At 50.2% G+C, this 20,249-nt stretch overlaps 1 protein-coding gene across 5 annotated transcripts in view; it reads left to right on the top strand.

Moving 5' to 3' along the window:
- Nucleotides 1-17,085, top strand: part of ARHGAP39 (Rho GTPase activating protein 39) — a 155,342-nt gene extending 138,257 nt beyond the window's left edge. For 2 of the 5 annotated variants that reach the window (XM_082045065.1, XM_082045064.1), the window contains 7 exons: nucleotides 3,105-3,666; nucleotides 6,875-6,967; nucleotides 9,858-9,931; nucleotides 11,445-11,644; nucleotides 12,602-12,693; nucleotides 12,783-12,952; nucleotides 13,159-17,085. In XM_082045065.1, the coding sequence (XP_081901191.1) occupies nucleotides 3,105-3,666; nucleotides 6,875-6,967; nucleotides 9,858-9,931; nucleotides 11,445-11,644; nucleotides 12,602-12,693; nucleotides 12,783-12,952; nucleotides 13,159-13,353 (1,386 nt within the window). In that variant the 3' untranslated portion in view covers nucleotides 13,354-17,085. Of the gene's footprint in view, nucleotides 1-3,104; nucleotides 3,667-6,874; nucleotides 6,968-9,857; nucleotides 9,932-11,444; nucleotides 11,645-12,601; nucleotides 12,694-12,782; nucleotides 12,953-13,158 lie in introns of those variants that run through there. The other 3 variants (XR_014183288.1, XM_082045066.1, XR_014183289.1) reach the window with 3 other exon arrangements.
- Nucleotides 17,086-20,249: the final 3,164 nt, after the last annotated feature.

Genomic DNA, 20,249 nt, shown 5'->3' with positions numbered 1-20,249 from the left:
GCTGCCTGTTCCCTCCCTGGGACTGAGCCGCCCGTGTCCTGGAGACCATGACATTGCCCACGTCCCCATGGCCAGAGGAGCCCAGAGATGGATTGAGGAGTTGGGGAGGTGAAGGCATCTGCCTTTGGATGCACCAAGGATGTGAGGTTGCTAGAAAAAGCTATAACGGCTTTTTCAAAATGGATTTCTGACCTGGAGAACTACCTGGAAGATCAAACTTGAGCAAGGAGGAGAGAGACCCTGGACATGGACCTGAGAAACAGCCAATAGTCTCGAAAATGCTTTTTTATGCCCATGGGAATGTGTAAGGAAATCGGTGGGACGTCGCATCCAAGGACAGCAGAAGAAACATCCCTGTACACAAGTGTCCTCAAGCACTGAGTGACTGCATGAGGAGGTTCAAACCCAAAACTAGAGAGCTCCAAATCCACTCTGGATGCTCAGGTTGGCCAGGAGGAACAGCCACCTCCATTAGTGATCCTGTGGTGCCTTCTGCACGGAGCTTGGGACGTGGTGGGACTCTTCTCGTCTTCCCAGTTGTTTCTGCCTGGTTGACCTTGTCTGATGTTGTCCTCAAGCTCAGGGACACTCATTCCAGGATGAGATTTCCAACCAAGATGGTGAGACCTTGGCCCAGGTTGCCCAGAGAAGCTGTGGTTGCCCCATCCCTGGACTTGTTCAAGGTCAGGTTGGACAGAGCTCTGAGCAACCTGACCTGACCTAATGGGAGATGTCACTGCCCGTGGTGGGGAGGTTGGATTAGATGGTCTTTGAAGGTCTTTCTCAACCCAAACCCTTCGATGATCATGTCTAAGATTGTCATGTGGTTTTGATTTGGTTTGGAGGGTGATCACACTGGCACGACAGGAAGATGTGGCAGAAACAGAGAAGAAAATGGGAGCAAATGCTGCTGGGGATGACATGGGGACATATGGAGACCTGTTTGAGGAGAGGCTTGCACAAGAGACCTGATGGGGTGGCACAAGCGATGAGGACATGTCCGGTGTCACCAACACTGGCCTTGCACTTGGATGTGTCCGAGCCCCATCCATGTGGCACCAGGACCTCCTTGCCCCACAGCATCCTTGAGCTTTTCCCTTTGCTTTTCCCCGGGTTCCACGGATGAACAATGTGGTGGTGGCCCAGCTTGTGGACCTGTTTTGGAAGAGCCACAGCAACAATGGACACAGAGGAAGAAGCCTTGGAGCAAACACCGCATCTCCTTCCACCCAGAAAGCCCCAGTGCCTTCAGCTGCCCAGCAGGTTGGAGGACACAGAAGGACCTTTTGGGTGATGTGGCCTCCGTAGGAACGTCGGAGCCAGGTCCCTCAAGGGGTGACGCTCTTGTGTCCCCATGGCCAGGTCCCTGCTGTTGTCACCACGGTGCAAGATGGGGGCTGAGCAACATCAATGGAAAGAGGAAACCTCAATGCTGGGAAGGGACTTGCTGTTGAGGGAGGAGACACAAAACTTGACTTGTTTGAAGGAGCTGAGGCTCAAGCATCTACCGGCAGCTCTGGTGGCTCTGGTTGTCTTCCATGTCCCCTCCTGCACTTGCCACCTCCACATGGCCCTGGCTCCTTCTACCTTGACTCTGAGTCCTGCTTTTCTTCAACTGTTCCTCACCTAAAGCTCAACCCCGAGGTCGTGGCACCACCAAGGTCACCTTATGCATGGTCCCCACTCATGGCCACCAGCTCAATTCCCCTGCATGTGGTAGGGATGACAACATCAGCTCTGGATGGTTTGGCATGGGAAGGGTTTACCTCCCACCTGCCCACAGGTCACATCCCCAGGGCCACCAAGCCCCAGTGACACTGACCTGGCTGTCACACTTGCGATGAAGTCACGTTGAGTGGCTGCAGGACCAGGGAATGGTCCATCCCTAGTGTCCTTGTTTGCCTTTCTCCATGTTGGTCATCAGCTGTTTGGCTGTTCCATCACCTCCTGAGGTGACATCTATAAGCTGTGCTGCTTCCAGTCATGGAAGGACACTGGTCTGCAGAGGTTCTTCCCAGTTGGGTGCTCTGCAGGTGAGATCTTGGGCATCTTGTGTCCCTCTGCATGTGGGATGTAAAGAAACAACGGGCCATCTCGATGGTGGTTTGGAGGAGCCACCAGCCTCCTCCTGGGCATGTGGCCACTGGAGAACCATGGCTGAACATGGCTCTTGGGGTTATTCAGGGGGCTGGTCATAGGTGTGTGTGCCCCTCCCTGGTGGAACCTAAAGCCACTTGCCCTTTGCATCCTTCACATGACCACCAGCTTCTTCTGTCCATGACTGCAAAGTCTCAGTGACCGGGGTGCTGGGTGTGAAGGGTGTCCAGCGTGTTGGCTTTTGGGTGGCTTGTCTTACCCCTCCACTGGTCCCCTCCCTGCCAATGCCAACTGGTGCCATGACCTGCCTCGGCCGCTGGTGCCAGGCCAGCTCCACCTGCCCGTGGTGGGATTGAGGAGCATCTCCTTGGAGAGGACACAGCTTGCGTGGGGCCACTTCTTGATTCTGCAATGGTTGGTTGGTTTGTTAGTCGGTTGGGTGTTTCATTGGTTGGTTGGTTTGTTAGTTGGTTGGGTGTTTCATTGGTTGGTTGGTTGGTTGGTTGGTTGGTTGGTTGGTTGGTTTGTTGGCTGGTTGGTCTGTTCATTGGTTGGTTGGTGGGATGTTTAGTTGGCTGATTGTTTGGTGTGTTGGTTGTTTTGTTAGTTGGTTGGTTGGTTGGTTGGTTTGTTGACTGGTTGGTTTGTTCATTGGTTGGTTAGTGGGATGTTTAGTTGGCTGGTTGGTTGGTGTCTTGGTTGGTTTGTTGGTTGGTTGGTTTGTTGACTGGTTGGTTTGTTCATTGGTTGTTTGGTGGGATGTTTAGTTGGCTGGTTGGTTGGTGTGTTGGTTGTTTTGTTGGTTGGTGCTGTGGTTGGTTGACTGGTTCGTGGGTGGGTGGGTTGGTTGGTTGGTTGGTTGGTTGGTTGACTGGTTGGTTGGCTTGTTGATTGATTTGTTGGTTAGTTTGTTGGTTCATTGGTTAGTTGGCTTGTTGGTTGGCCTGTTGGTTGGCAGTGTGGCCGTGCTGTTGGTAACATTGACTTGTCTGGCTGTTGTCTCCTAGTCAGAGGATCTCGGTGCCTGCGCCCAGTTCGAGAGCAGCAGACAGACCAGGAACATGATGCCTAGCGCCAGCTGTGTCTTCCCCACCTTCAACCTGCGGAAGCCCTCCTCGGAGACGGACATTGAGAACTGGGCCTCCAAGCACTTCAACAAGCACACCCAAGGGCTCTTCCGCAGGAAGGTGTCCATCGCCAACATGCTGGCCTGGAGCAGCGAGTCCATCAAGAAACCCATGATCATGACCAACGACCGCAACGTCAAGAAAGAGGCGTGCGAGATATTTAAACTCATTCAGATGTACATGGGGGACCGGCGGGCCAAGACGGACCAACTCAACGTGGCCTTGGAGATCGCCACCAAAGGCTGGAGCATGCAGGGTCTGAGAGACGAGCTCTACATCCAGCTGTGCCGACAGACCACCGAGAACTTCCGTTACGAGAGCCTGGCCCGGGGCTGGGAGCTCATGGCCATTTGTTTGGCCTTTTTCCCACCCACTCCTAAATTTCATTCCTACCTAGAAGGCTACATCTACAGGCACATGGATCCGGTGAACGACACTAAAGGTAAGAGAGAAACCACCCCCTGGTGGCTTTGTCCTTGCTGGCCTTGCAAACTATGTAGTTATTACTATTTTGTTCCTTTCCCCTTCATATTGATGAGTGTCCTTGTTGAAAGGTGGGTGAGGAACTCATCCAACAGCCCTCTTGGAGGTCCAAGGAGCATGGTAGTGGCTTTACCACTCGTCTTTCCCCTCCGACACACAGAAATCCAGCGTGAGACCCAACACAAAATGAGCTTGGACACCTTTGCTGCAGGCTCAGAGTCACCTCTGTTGGGGACAGCAAGAGGTCCCAGGACTTCTCCTGGCCTGTGAGGGCACCTCTGGATGTCTCTTCCAACCCAAGCCATTCTATGATTTCACCGTCACCATCTCCAAATCCTTCTTGTGGCTTCTCAAGTAACTTTGCATCCAGAAAAAGCCCATGCTGGAAGGGGGCACAACTCCCAAGATGGTTTTTGGTCATGACATGTAGAAGAGACACAAATTTTGGCGATTTGACCCCAAATAGGTGGGAGTTGTAGGTGCCCCTCTCCAGTCCATCCCTGTTACTTCATCACTGGTACCATCTCAGGGGTGATGTGACCTGGTCTGGCAGGGACATGGGGATCTGCCGTGAGTCTGGCAGGAGGAGATACTGCCTGGTGGCCACCATGGTTGGAAGGTTGGGCAACCCCCATGTCCCATGGGTTTGTGCCACCTCGCAGTGGGTGGTAGATGAGGCAGAGGTGGGGTCCAGGAGGTCCTGGGTGAACTTCAGCTCCCTGGGGTACAGGCAGGGACATCTGGGGACACCAGGATCATGTGGAGCCTTGGTGCATCTGCCCATCTTGGGGACAGTAGATGCTACCTGGTGGCCACCATGGTTGGAGAGTTGGGCAGCCCCACATCCATGGGTTGGTGCCACCTCGCAGTGATGAGTCAGGGGTGGAGTCCAGGAGGTCCTGGGTTTTTGGCTGTCCCAGAAGGACCTCTGGGGACATCACATGGAGCCGTGGTGGATCTGTCCATCTTGGGGACAGGAGGAGATGACCCCAACGCAGGTGTCCACAAGGTAGTCGAGAAAGCCCCGTGTACGAACGCATCCCCAGGCGGGGGGACAGGAAGTGCCCGTGTCCCCAGCGCAGGTGTCAGCTCATGTCATGGGTGTCACTCACGCTGGATCGGTGTCACCGGTGGTGACACCGGTGTCACCAGGGAGAGACCCCCCCAGAGACACCCCAGAGACACCAACAGCGACTGTGCCCAGCACCACCGGCCCCATTGGCCCCATTGGCCCCATCTCGCAGCATCTGCTCCTCGTTACATGTTCATTTTCAATTTTATCGTCAGTTTTGGTTCATGTTTGTGTAATTTGATCGTAGTTTTATATTCATGATTTTTAATTCATTATTTCTTTTTATTTGCATGTGAATGTTACTGATGTTTTCTTTCATTTCTATTTGATTTATTCTTTATTTTCATTTCCATTGTCATTCACTTTTTATTTTTTGGTTTATTTTCATTTTATTTCTTGTTTTCTCTTTATTTTCCATTTTATTTCTATTCCATTTTCATTATTTTGGTTTTTTATTTCCATTTAATTTATTTTCATTTTGATTTTTAGTTTCATGTCTTTTCATTTTCATTATTTTTTATTTTAATTTCAATTTTCAGTGTAATTTTCCTTTTTTATTTTAATTTCATTTTTTTATTTATTAATTTCCATTTTTCTTTCTTTTTTAAAATTTTTGTTTTAATTTTCTTTTTAATTGTCATTTTATTTCTTTTACATTTTATTGGCATTTTTCACATTTTATTTTCTTTTTTAATCTTCCTTTTCATTACACTTTTAAAATTTTTCTTTTTAATTTTTATTTTATTTTTAATCTTCCTTTTCATTTATTTTTTCAATTTCCTATTTTTATTGTCATTTCATTTTTTATTTTCATTCTTTTCTTTTTTAATCTTCCTTTTCGTTGCATTTTTTAATTTCCATGTTTTATTTTTATTTTCTCTTTAATTTTCTTTTTATTAATGTTACTTTTAATTTATTTTTTAATCTCCATTTTATTTTTAATTTTCATTTTCTTCCTTTTCTATTTTCCTTTTTCTCTTCTTTTTTTAAACTCCCTTTTATTTCTTTTAAAATTTTTTTTATTTTCCTTTTTTCTTTTTTTAATTTTCCTTTCCCTTTATTTTTTTTATTTTAATTTCTTATTTTCTTTTTTCTATTTTCTTTTTTCTATTTTCCTTTTCCTTTATTTCTTTAATTTTCTTTTTAAATTTCCTTTTATTTTCTATTTTCTTTTTTGAATCTTCCTTTTCCTTTATTTTTTAATTTTCTTTTTTATTTTCTTTTCTATTTTCTTTTTTTAATTTTCTTTCCCTTTATTTTTTTTATTATTGTCTTTTTTAATCTTCCTTTTCCTTTATTTCTTTTAATTTTCTTTTTAAATTTTCTTTTCTTTTCCATTTTATTTTTTAATCTTCCTTCTCCTGTATATTTTAAATTTTCTTTTTTATTTTATTTTCTTTTGTATTTTCTTTTTTTGTCTTCCTCTTCCTTTCTTTTTTAATTTTCTTTTTTAATTTCCATTTATTTTCTATTTTCTTTTTTTAATCTTCCTCTTCCTTTATTTTTTATTTTTCATTTTTAATTTTCTTTTCTCTTCTCTCTTCTTCTTCTCTTCTCTTCTCTTCTCTTCTCTTCTCTTCTCTTCTCTTCTCTTCTCTTCTCTTCTTTCTCTTTCTTCTCTTTCCTTTTCTTCTCTTTTCTTTTCTTTTCTTTTCTTTTCTTTTCTTTTCTTTTCTTTTCTTTTCTTTTCTTTTCTTTTCTTTTCTTTTCTTTTCTTTTCTTTTCTTTTCTTTTCTTTTCTTTTCTTTTCTTTTCTTTTCTTTTCTTTTCTCTTCTCTTCTTTTCTCTTCTTTTCTTTTCTCTTCTTTTCTTTTCTCTTCTTTTCTCTTCTTTTTTCTTTCTTTTATTTTTTCTTTTCTTTCTTCTTCTTTTCTTTTTTTTTCCATCTTCCTTTCCTTTATCTTTTCCATTCTCACCTCTTCTTTTCACTTTCCATTTCCTTTCCTTTCCTTTCTCAGTTTTCATTTCAGTTCATTTCTGGTTCCGGTTCCCTTTCCGTTTGCATTTCCATTTCCGTCCCCGTTCCCGCTCGCGACGTTAATTTGCGTTTCTGTTTCCGTTGCATCGTCTCCTCGTCGCTGTGTCCGTTGCCCAGTGACCCAGCACATTCACGACCTCCTGGCCAGGAGCACTAAGAAGAAGCCCAAATTGCGCAAGAAACCCAAGCCCCATAGCGACCAGCACCATGGTAGGGGCTGCACCCCGAGCCCCCCGAGTCGGGGGGCAAAGCTTTCATGGCCCAGGAAATAACAGCAAGGGCACAAAGAAATTAACAGGAATTAATATGGATTAACATTAATTCATAGAAATTTATACCATACTTAATATATTCTTATAAATTACTAACACGAAGTAAATTATACAAATATAATGGGTGGTTATATATTAGATATCATAATATATTATATAGATAGATATTAGATATCATCATATTTTGTATTTTATTTTATATTACATATATTATCTATAGGGTTACCTATAAATATATGTTATTTATTTAATATATGTTATTTATTTCTAAATATATATATATTTTTATTTTTATTTTTATTTTTATTTTTTTATTTTTATATATATTTATAGGTAACCTTATAGATAATTTATAAATATAAATATATATATATATATAATGTTATTAATTAAATATATTGTTTAACAGGAACATGGATAATGGAAATATATTAATAAAAATAAATATAGTATATGTTATATAATATATTATAATATATTATAATATATAATAATATATAATAAATATAGATATATATTAATAAATACATAATGAATATAAATATATATATAAATAAATACATAATGGATACAAATATAATATGTGGTATATAGTATGTACTATATTCTATATACCATATAATATATACTGTATCATATATAACATATACGATATAACAAATCATATATAATATATACTATATCATATATAACAAATAATATCTACTATATAATAAAGAGTATAATATGTAAGATAATAATTAACATTGAGTATATATAATGTATATCACATAATATATTATATTATATATAATTATATTATATAAAATATAATTATAATTCTAATTATATTTTATATAATATTATATTATATATTATGATATTATATTGTATCTTATGCTATATTATATTTAGATGTAGAATATTATCTATTATATCTATATATATAATGTCATAGGTAAATATATATAACATTATGTATAACATTTTATGTATTTATCTATAACATTACATAGGACATTTTATATAACCGTAATAGAAAATAATATCAATAATATGTTAATATGTATTATATATAATGTTATAGATAAATATATGATGTTATAGATAAATTATAATGTTATATATAACATTATCAACATATGATATTTTATATCATATATATTATAAATGAATTTAAAGTCATTAACACAAGGGGGAAGGCAGGAATTTAATTAAGCGGCACCACCGAGAAGACGCTGGTGAGTTTGTGGGTGTTTGACGTTGACTTCGAGGTGACCACGAGTCCCCGAGGTGCCACAACTGTCACCGGTGGGACGGGGGGTCATGGGACGAGCCCCTTTTCCCAGTATCCTCGGGGGCTTGGGGGGTTTTGCTGGGAACCCCAAAGCCAGAGCGGGATGTCGGTGAAGGTTCAAGATCCAAGATGGAACCAAGAGGTTCCTGGTGCAACTTGAGGGACCTCAACCTGGAGCTCCAGCTGTGGTGGGCCTGGGGTGGAGACACCCCAAGAAATGGCTTCGTAGCCATTAATTAACGTTGATGTTAAATATCTTCATCAACAACATTGATGGTGGGATCCAGAGCACCCTCAGCAAGATGCCACCAAGTTGAGTAGAGGGATTGACCAACCTGAGGGACCTGGGCAAGCTGGAGAAGTGAGGGCCCATGTGAACCTCTTGAGGTTCCACCAGGCCAAAAGGCAGGTCCTGCACCTGGGTGGGGACAATGAGGCTGGGGGATGGATGGAGAGTGAAGGACTTGGGGACACTGGTGGGTGACAAATGGGACAGGAGCTGGCCAGGAAGTCAATCATCTCCTGGGCTGCAACTTGATCTAGATAAAGATGTCCCTCACTGAAGGGTGGATGGTCTAGATGTTCTTCAAAGGTCCCTTCCAGCCCAAATCCTTCTGTGATGCCTTGGACAGAGCATTGAGCAACCTCATCTAGTTGTAGACGTCCCTGCCCATGGCAGAGCGGTTGGTCTAGATGACCTTCAAAGGTCCCTTCCAACCCAAACCATTCCATGATTCGATGACTCCAGCAGGTGGAGAAGGATGGGCACCAGCTTTGAGGTCACCCCCTCATCGGGGATGGATGGAAAAGTAGCTGGTCCCAAGTCCCCAAGTTTGGTTTGAACCAAAAAGGTCCCATTGAGGGGTCAAAACAAGAAGTTTCAAAGTGACCAGAAGAGAGAAGGTGCCAGATGATGGATCTTTTTTGTTCATTTTGCCCATTTTTAAGCTCTTAGAAGAATTTATGGGGCTTCCAGCATCTTCTGGGGTGGTCCAGAAGGTACCACCAGATCCCCATAGCTCTAAGATGCAGGATGCTGGAACATCTCCCTTGAGATGAGCCCATTGGATGCTCCAAGGGTTGAGGGTGCCACCTCCTTGTTGAAGAACATCAGGTAGAGAGGATGGATGGTGTAGGGGGGATGAAGGTAGAAATGGTGGCATCAGGAGGAGAAGATGGATGGTGGGGCAAGTGACAGTGGCATTGATGTCTATGGGGTGACAAATCACCCCAACAGCTGGGACACCCCTGCACAAGGCCACCAGAGTGATGGAGCCAAGAGGATTCGAGGGCTCCACCTTTGGTGGGTACGAGGACATTGGCTTCTCCAAGGTCTGAGGCTCTTGGGGAGAAGGTTGAGTTGTGGAGATACCTCCTGCAAGAAGGTTCTCCTCAAAACCCCCCCGGGAGCGGTGACAGGGACAGAGATGGAGCATCCCAGGGTGGACCCTGAGCCCCTCCTGGAGCTGAGATGAGCTTCACCCCTCCAGGAGGGGACAGTCCCCTCCTGCGACCCCAAGGTGACACCCACTCCTTCTCTTCTCTCTTGCAGGGGTGGCCATCAGCACCTACGCCAAGTACTGCTACAACAAGCTGCAGAAGGCGGCTCTGACGGGAGCCAAGAAGGTACCGGCCAAGCATTGGGCATGGGGAGGGCCACCACCATCCAGGGCCACCATAGGGCCACCAGGGTTTGAGGTTGGGGTCTGGAAGAGAAGGAGGAGGGATGAAGCTGAGGAGAGGGGGAAAGAAGGTGGCAGCTTGTGCCAGAGACGTGGTGAGAATGGTCTGGGTATCTCCAGCGTGGTTTAACCATCGCTGCATCTCCTCTGGGGACCTTCTGGGGATCTTCAGGGACGTTCTAGGGACCTTCTGGTGTCTGCCAGGTCCTTCCCAAACCTGCTTATCAGCAAGGGACCCAACAGGGAGTCTGGAAATGATCCCAGGAGCAAAAGCATGACAAGGGTTGGACAGGATGTTCCAGCAGCTCCCATGCACGTGTCCTCTCTGTCCATCTCCTCTTCCGCATCCCACCTGTGACCATCTCCTCTTCTGCATCCCACCACCCACATGTCCACTGTGTCCATCTCCTCTTCTGCATCCCGCCACACACATGGCCACTGTGTCCACCTCATCTTTTGCATCCCACCACCCACATGTCCACTGTGTCCATCTCATCTTCTGCATCCCACCTGTGTCCATCTCCTCTTCTGCATCCCACCACCTAAATGTCCACTGTGTCCACCTCATCTTTTGCATCCCACCACCCACATGTCCACTGTGTCCATCTCATCTTCTGCATCCCACCTGTGTCCATCTCCTCTTCTGCATCCCACCACCCAAATGTCCACTGTGTCCATCTCATCTTCTGCATCCCACCACCCAAATGTCCACTGTGTCCATCTTCTCTTCTGCATCCCACCTGCATCCATCTCTTCTTCTGTGCCCCACCTGTGTCCATCTCCTCTTCTGCATCCCACCATACTCATGTCCACTGTGTCCATCTCCCCTTCTACATCCCACCTGTGTCCTTCTCCTCTTCTGTGTCCCACCACCACTGCACTCATCTCCTTTTCTTCATTCATCATGCATGTCCACTGTGTCCATCTCCTCTTCTGCTTCCCACCTGTGTCCATCTCCTCTTCTGCAGCCCACCATACTCATGTCCATTGTGTCCATCTCCCCTTCTGCGTCCCACCTGCGTCCTTCTCCTCTTCTGCATCCCACCACCACTGCATCCATCTCCTTTTCTTCATCCACCATGCACGTCCACTGTGTCCATCTCCTCTTCTGCTTTCCACCTGTGTCCATCTCCTCTTCTGCTTCCCACCACACACATGTCCACTTCATCTTGGTGTAGATGCTCCAGCATGGCCGTGGCCCCACAGCAGAGCATGGGGGGTCCTACCAAGCCCCATGGGGACAGTCCCCAGGGCTGGATGGAGACACCCACCAGCACATGGCCACACTGGAGACCTTGGCCACGTTGGCTAGAGCTCATCCATGGCTCCATCCACCATTCCCACCACACCATGGGCTCTGGACGTGTCACAACCATCCGCAGTGCTGGGATTGAGCAGGACCCCGTCCCACTTGTGGGGACATTGATGCCACCAGTGACCTCTCTTGTCTCCCCCAGGGCCTGAAGAAGCCAAACATCGAGGAGATCCGCCATGCCAAGAACGCCGTCTTCAACCCTTCCATGTTCGGCAGCTCCCTGCAGGACATCATCACCATGCAGAAGGAGCGGTACCCTGACCGGCAGCTGCCCTGGGTGCAGACCCGCCTCTCCGAGGAGGTCCTGGCGCTCAACGGGGACCAGACCGAGGGGATCTTCAGGTAAAGCCACCTACAGCTGCAGGGAGACCCCCAGGATGGTGACATCATGATGGACCTTCTCATGGTGGAAGCCATAACAAGTGACCACATTACGGGGCAGCCCCCAACTTCTCCTTGCTCCAAGGCCATGAGGAGTTCTCCACGGCAGGGTCATGCCCGTTCTTTGGTGCCCACCAGAGTCATCTTGGGGTCTTCACACGGCCCCATCTCGCAGCAGGATGTCACATCCCTATGGGGCAGCAACCCAGTCCTAAAATGGCTCCATCCCCAGCTGATGTCCCCTCTTGGATCTTCCTGATGTCCCCTCCTTGTTCTCCTTGATGTCCCCTCCTGGTTCTCCTTGATGTCCCCTCTTCATTCTCCTTGGTCTCCTCTTGATTCTCCTTAATGTCTCCTCCTTGTTCTCCTGATGTCCCCTCTTGATTCTCCTTGGTGTCCCCTCCTTGTTCTCCTTGATGTCTCATCCATGTTCTCCTTGATGTCCTCTCCTGGTTCTCCTTGATACCCCCACTTGGTTCTCCTCGATGTCCCCGCTTTGTTCTCCTTGATGTCCCCTCTTGATTCTCCTTGGTGTCCCCTCCTTGTTCTCCTTGATGTCCCCTCTTGATTCTCCTTGGTGTCCCCTCCTTGTTCTCCTTGATGTCTCCTCCTTGATGGCCTCTCCTGGTTCTCCTTGATGTCTCTTCTCAGTTCTCCTCAATGTCACCTCCTGGTTCTCCTTGATATCTCCTCTTGATTCTCCTTGATGTCCCCTCTTGGTTCTCCTTGGGGCCCATCCATGTTCTCCTTAATGTCCGCTCTTGGTTCTCCTTAATGTCTCCTCCTTGTTCTCCTTGATGTCCCCTCTTGGTTCTCCTTGAGCCCCACATGTACCCAGGGGTCCCCAAAGCCCAGGGAGTGTGTCACAAGGTGGGTCCCCATCTCTTGCTTGGGGACCAACGTCTCTTCTCCCCGCAGAGTCCCTGGTGACATCGATGAGGTCAACGCCCTCAAGCTGCAAGTGGACCAGTGGAAGATCCCCACCGGCTTGGAGGACCCCCATGTTCCTGGTAGGACCTCTAGGGTGCCATAGGGTGAAGAATCAGGTCCTCCACCCACCAGGTCTCAACACCTACTGATCTTCTGCTCCTCCCACCAGCCTCCCTGCTGAAGCTCTGGTACCGGGAGCTGGAGGAACCGTTGATCCCCCACGAGTTCTACGAGCAGTGCATCACCCACTACGAGAACCCCGAGGCCGCCATCACCGTCGTCCACTCTCTGCCCAGGATCAACAAAATGGTGCTGTGCTACCTCATCCGCTTTCTACAGGTAGGTCCAGGACCTCACCGGTGTGTCCCCCCAGGGCCACCACCCAGCCTGGTGGCCTCTCTTGAGGTGGTTTTGTGTTCCTCAAGTTGCTGTGGGGTTTCCCCATGTGGTGGCCTCCCTCTCATCCAAGAACCAGGAGGTCCACATGGTTCCTCTACCCATCTCCTACCACCCCATCACTTGCCGCCTTCCTCCCCACCCTCCAGGTCTTCGTGCAGCCAGCCAACGTGGCCGTCACCAAGATGGACGTCAATAACCTGGCCATGGTGATGGCCCCCAACTGCCTGCGCTGCCAATCGGACGACCCGCGGATCATCTTCGAGAACACCCGCAAGGAGATGTCCTTCATCCGGGTGCTCATCCAGCACCTCGACACCAGCTTCATGGAGGGTGTCCTATAGCGGCCGCCACCACCTGTCCCCTCCCGTCCCACCCCCCTCGCCCGAGGAGCACAAGCTGGACCCTGCAGAAGGAGGTGTCTTGTCCCACCGTCTCTGTCCCCTCCTGCCTGTCCTACAGCAGGACATGGGACTGTTCTCCAAGCCCCATCCCAACCATCTCACTGCCCACCTGGTCACTGGCCATGTTGGGGGCCACCCGGGGACAGCAGCACCCCCGGAGTGGGCGAGGAGCATCCTGGGTGTCCCCTGTGGCCATGGGTGACAGCGGGGACCTGGGGAGCAGGTGACAACGTGGTGGCTGGTCAGGGATGTCTTCCTTGGGGTTGGGTCAGGCTACAGCGGAGAGCAGAGCCATGGGGCCACCATGGGGCCGGGAGAACCTCCAGGGCCAAGAGAAGCCACTAGTGATGAGCACCTGGAGAACGTGGCATATGGGGGACCAGAGTGACAACCATCCTGGTGGCAGAAGAGTCCCAGCTTGCGGGGAGGAGGACCATGGGTGGGGCTGTGGGCACCCAGGGGTGGGTGCTGGGGGTCCCTCAGGAGCTGCCATGTGGCTAGTTGACCACCCTTGGGTGCTGGAGGAGGCCACACGTGTCATGGTGCCCGTCTCACAGCAGCAGGCAGGACACCGGACCCATCTCACCACGCTTTGGTGCCACCAGGCCCCAAAGGACCTGTCTGAGCACCCACTATGTTAGCTTGGGCCTGTGGGACCCATCAGAGGACCCATCATCTACTCCTGGCCTTGGGAGACCCATCCCGACACCGACCATCTCTGCGTGGACCTGCTGGAGTCATCTTGGTACCCGTCATCTCCTCCTGGTCCTGCTGGACTCATCCTGGCACCCATCATCTCCTGCTGGTCCTGCCCAACCCAACTTACAACCTCGAATCTTTGCTTGGTCCTCCTGGACCCATCTTGGTGTCCGTCATCTCCTCCTAGTCCTGCTGGACTCATCTTGATGCCCATCATCTCCACTTCATTTTGCCCAACTCATCTTGGCACCCATCATCTCTTCCTGGTCCTGCTGGACCCATCTTGGCACCCATTATCTCCCCCTGCTTCTCCTGGACCCGTTTTGGTGACCATCATCTCCTCCTGGTCCTACTGAACTCACCTTGGTGTCCATCATCCCTGCTTGTCCTTGCTGGACTGATCTTGGTGCCTGTCATCTCCTCATTCTGCCCAACTCATCTTGGCACCCATCATCTCTTCCTGGTCCTGCCCAACCCATTTTGGTGCCCACCATCTCCAGGTCCTACCCATCCCAATTGGTGTCCATCATCTCCAGGTCCTGTCCAACGTATCTTGGTGCCCACCATTGCCTGATTCTCCTGCCCAACCCATCTTGGCACCCATCTCCTCCAGGTCCTACCCAACCCAATTTGGTGCCCACCATTTCTTGGTTCTCCTGCCTAACCCATCTCCAGGTCCTGCCCAACCCTACTTAGTACCTGTCATCTCCAGGTCCTGCCCAACCCAACTTGGTGCCCACATCTTGGTCCTGCCCACCTCATCTTGGTGCTCATCATCTCCAGGTTCTCCTGCACCCACCTTGACATCCACCATCTCCTCCTGCTTCTCCTGGACCCATCTTGGCACCCAACATCTCCAGGTCCTGCCCAATCCTGCTTGGTGCCTATCATGTCCTGGTTCTCCTGCCTAAACCAACTTGTTGCCCACCATCTCCATGTCCTGCCCAACTCACCTTGGCACCAAACACCTCTTGCTTCTCCTGGGCACATCTTGGTGCCCATCATCTCCTCTTGGCCCTGCCCAACCTATCTTGGCAACCACCATCACCAGGTCCTGCCCAACCCAACTTGGTGCCATCATCTCCAGGTTCTGCCCAATTTGTGTTGGCACCCACCATCTCCAGGTTCTCTTGTCCAACCCAACTTGGTGTGCATCATCTCCAGATCCTGCCTAACCCACCTTGGAACCCACAATCTCCAGACCCACCTACCTAACTTGGTGCCCGTCATCACCTGGTCTGGCCCAATCCACTTTGGCACCCACCGTCTGCAAGTCCCCCCTTCCCACCTTGGCCACCATCATCTCATGGTCCCGTCCAACCCAACCTGGTGACCATGATTTCCTGGGTCTCCTGTCCAACCCACCTTGGTGCCCACCAACTCCAGGTCCTGCCCAACCCACCTGGGCACCCACCATCTCGTGGGTCTCCTGCCCAACCCACCTTGGTGCCCACCAACTCCAGGTCCTGCCCAACCCACCTGGGCACCCACCATCTCCTGGGTCTCCTGACCAACCCAATTTGGTGCCCAGCATCTCCTGGTCCTGCCCAACCCAACTTGGTACCCACAGCTTGGTCCTGCCCAACTCATCTTGATGCTCATCATCTCCAGGTTCTCCTGCACCCACCTTGACACCCACCATCTCCTTTTGTCTCTCCCAGACCTATCTTGGCACCCACCAACTCCAGGTCCTGCCCAACCCAACTTGGCACCCACCATCTCCTGGTCCTGCCCAACCCGACTTGGTGCCATCATCTCCAGGTCCTTCCCAACCCAACTTGGTACCCACCGTCTTCAGGTCCTGCCCAACCCAACGTGGTGTCCATCATCTGGTTCTCCTGCCCAACCCACCATCAACTCCAGGTCCTGCCCAACCCAAGTTGGTACCTGTCATCTCCAGGTCCTGCCCAACCCAACTTGGTACCCATCATCTCCAGGTCCTTCCCAACCCAACTTGGTACCCACCATCTCCAGGTCATGCCCAACCCAACTTGGTACCCGTCATCTCCAGGTCCTTCCCAACCCAACTTGGTACCCACCATCTCCAGGTCCTGCCCAACCCAACGTGGTGTCCATCATCTGGTTCTCCTGCCCAACCCACCATCAACTCCAGGTCCTGCCCAAGCCACCTTGGCACCCATCATCTCCAGATCCTGCCCAACCCAACTTGGTAGCCACCAACTCCAGGTCCTACCCAACCCAACTTGGTACCCGTCATCTCCGCGTCCTGCCCAACCCAACGTGGTACCCGTCATCTCCGGGTCCTGCCCAACCCGATGTGGTGACCATCATCTGGTTCTCCTCCCCAACCCACCATCAACTCCAGATCCTGCCCAACCCGCCTTGGCACCCACCATCTCCAGGTCCTGCCAATCGCAACTTGGCACCCATCATCTCCAGGTCCTGCCCAACCCATTTTGGCACCCATCATCTCCAGATCCTGCCCAACCCAACTTGGTACCCACCAACTCCAGGTCATGCCCAACCCAACTTGGTACCCACTAACTCCAGGTCATGCCCAACCAAACTTGGTACCCACCATCTCCAGGTCCTGCCCAACCCAACGTGGTGTCCATCATCTGGTTTCTCCTGCCCAACCCACCATCATCTCCAGGTCCTGCCCAACCCAACTTGGCACCCACCATCTCCAGGTTCTTCTGCCCAACCCCCGCAACATCCACCATCTCACGGTTCTCTTGGACCCCCCCTTACCCCCCACCCACCCCAAGGTCCCCACGACAGCAGGACATGCCCCCCACCCCCCACCCCCATGGCCACCCCCCCACGTGCCTTCAGGGTGACAAGGGACCTTGGGGGGCACCCAGTGGGGGGAGCACCCACCAGACCTTATAGATCTATAAACTTAATTATCATTAATTAGCACACCCTCCCCCCCCTAATTTTCAAGCCAGATGATATCTGCAAAGGGGGGGTCCCCAACGTGGAGGGTCCCTATGGTGTGGGCGTCCCCAGGGTGGGGAGTCCCTATGGTGGGGGGTCCCTATGGTGGGGGGGTCCCTATGGTGGGGGGTCCCGATGGTGGGGGGTCCCGATGGTGGGGACCTAGTTCCTATGGTGCAGGGGTCCCCAAGATGGAGGGTCCCTACAGTGGGGTGTCCCTATGGTGGGGGGGTCCCTATGGTGGGGGGTCCCAATGGTGGGGACCTAGTTCCTATGGTGCGGGGGTCCCCAAGGTGCAGGGTCCCTATGGTGGGGAGGGGTCCCTATGGTGGGGGGGGGGGGTCCCCAAGGTGATGGGGCGCCCCCTGGTGGGGTGGGGGGGACACCCAGCGCTACCTCCCAGCTCTGCTCACTGCCAGGGGCCGGGGAGGGGACATGGGGGCGGTGACACCCCGGGGTGGGGGGGGAGGTGACACCCCGGGGTGGGGGGGGAAGGGGGGTGACAGCGGGGGGAGGGGCGTCCCCGCTTCAACTTCCATTTAATCCTTTTATTCCCCCCCCCCCTCCCCGAGTTTTATATTATTTTCTTTGTGTCCCCCCCCCTTTGTTTGTTTTTAGACTCGAGGTTTTATTTATTATGAAAAATTATTACAAAAATAATAATAAATAATAATAATTAATAATAATAAAAGGGATCAACCGCCCCCCCCCCCATCCCCACCCCAACCGCTGTGGGACCCCCCGGCCCCTCCCCCACGTGGGGGGAGGGGGGTATTTGGGGGGGGGGGAGGGGAGGGGGGGGACCCCTATAGGCTGCCGAACTCTGTACTTGGGGCGCGCGGACGTATAGAGGCGCCTCCCCCCCCCCCCCATCGTGTGAATAAAGCAACGTATGGACAGAGCGACGTATGGAGCGGGTCGTTCACTCTGGAGCGGAGCGATGGCGGGTGGGGGGGTGGAATGGGTTATAGGGGCTATAGGGGGTGGCTGCTCCCAAGGGGTGTGCGGGGATATATAGGGGGCTATGGGGGATGTATAGGGCGCTAAACAAGCCTCACTGATCCCAAGCAGCATCTATAGGGCATATATGGTCATGGCCCAGCATGTAGGTTGTATAGGGACACACCACCCATGACGTATGGGCTCTATAGGGAAGCCCCAGCCATCCCATATATCACCTATAGGGTGTATATATGTGGCCCCCACCACTCAGGCTGTATAGGGACACCCCAGACATGACGTTCAGCATCTATAGGGTCGTTTCCTACCACACAGTCTCTATAGGGAAGCCCCAGCAATCCCATACATCATCTATAGGGTGTATTTCGTAATTCCCCACCACACAGGCTGTATAGGGAACACCCACCCATCCCATACATCATCTATAGGGTGTATATATGTGGCCCCCACAACTCAGGCTGTACAGGGACACCCCACCCATGATATGCAGTGTCTATAGAGTCTATATGGTCATACCCACCACACAGGTTATATAGAGAAGCCTCAGCCATCCCATACATCATCTATAGGGTGTATTTGGTAATTCCCCACCACTCAGGCTGCATAGGGACACCACAACCTTGATGTACAGACTCTATAGGGTGTATATGGTCATTCCCCACCACATAGGCTGTATAGGGAAGCCCCATCCATCCCATACATCATCTATAGGGTGTATACGGTCACGCCCCCTGCCCTGCAGGTTGTATAGCATGTATAGGGCTCCCCCTACAAGCAGCACAGGGTGAACCAGGCACTATAGGGTGTACTGGGATGTATAGGTACCACCCCCCCCGCATATATATGTACCATCCCAGGGGCGTAGGGATGCACACAGGGTCTATAGGGAGTGTATAGGGGTAAACAGAGGGGTGTATAGGAAGAGGTGGGGGAGCACAGGTGCATATACGGGTGCATAAAGCTATAGGGGGACATAAACTTCCCCAGTGGTATGTAAAGCTATGCAGGGATGTATATAGGGACATATAAACCTCCCCAGGGATGTACATAGGGGCACCTGAAGGTGTCAAGGGGAGCTCAGGACATATAGAGGGTTTCTATAGGGGGGCACAGGGGTGTAGGGGAGCATATGGCTGTCTATGGGGGTGCATGGGTGTCTATAGGGGTGTCTGTAGGGTGCACAGGGGCACACAGGGAGTGCATGGGTTGTATATAGGGGCAGGTGGGTGCATATAGGGGTGTATGGGTCTCTATAGGGCCACATGGGTCTATATAGAATTATGGGGGCATGTATAGGGTGCATGGGTGTCTATGAGGGAGTCGGTGTCTATAGGGGGTCTGAGTGCCTATAGGAGTGTGTGAGTGTATATAGGGGTGTGTATATGACCACACAGGGGGTATGTGTGTCTATAGGGCTGTATGGGTGTCTATAGGGGTCTGTAGGTGTGTATGGGGCACTTGGGTAGCTGTAGTGTGTATAGATATTTATAGGGGTGGGTGGGGGGTCCATAGGGCCTATAGGGGCAGATGGGTGTCTATAGGGATGCAAAGAGGTACGTGGGTGTCTATAGGGGTGTACCAGTGACTATAGGGGTAGGTGGGTGTCTATAGGGAGCATGGGTATCTATAGGGCCGGGGGGTATCTGTAGGGGTGGGTGGGTGTCTATATATAGTATGGGTGGCTATAGGTGCCTATAGGGGCTAGAGGTGTCTATAAGGGGGTATGGGTGCCTATAGGGGGTGTGGGTATCTATAGGGGTTATGGGTGTCTATAAGATTAGGTGAGAGTTTATAGGACCAGGTGGGTGCCTATAGGGGGTCTGGGTATCTATAGGAGAGGGTGGGTGTCTGTAGGGTATATAGGTGTCTATAGGGGTAGACAGGGGCTGTATGGGTGTCTACAGGAGTGCACAGGGAGTATGGGTGTGTATAAGGGTTCATGGGCATGTACAGGGTGTCTATAGGGGGCAGGGATGGCTATGGGGGCCATACGTGTCTATAGGGGTGCAGGGGTGTCTATAGGGGTGCATAGGCGACTATAGGGGTTATAAGTATCTATGGGAGGCATGGGTGTCTATAGGTGTTACAGAGGAGTATCTATAGGAGCTATGAGTGTCTATAGGGCAGCAGGGTTGTCTATAGGGGCTATGAGCATCTATAGGGTTGCATGAGTATCTATGGGTTGCAGGGGTGTCTATAGGGGTCCCCAGGGCTACATGGGTGTCTATAAGGCCCCTGGGTGTCCATAGGCAGGCATGAGTATCTATAGGGGTGAA

This window comes from Streptopelia decaocto, assembly GCF_964273445.1.
Source record: "Streptopelia decaocto genome assembly, chromosome: 2".
NCBI classification, from domain to species: Eukaryota; Metazoa; Chordata; class Aves; order Columbiformes; family Columbidae; genus Streptopelia; species Streptopelia decaocto.
Note: the sequence above shows the minus strand (reverse complement) of the source record. Positions and strands in the feature narration are given on the sequence as shown.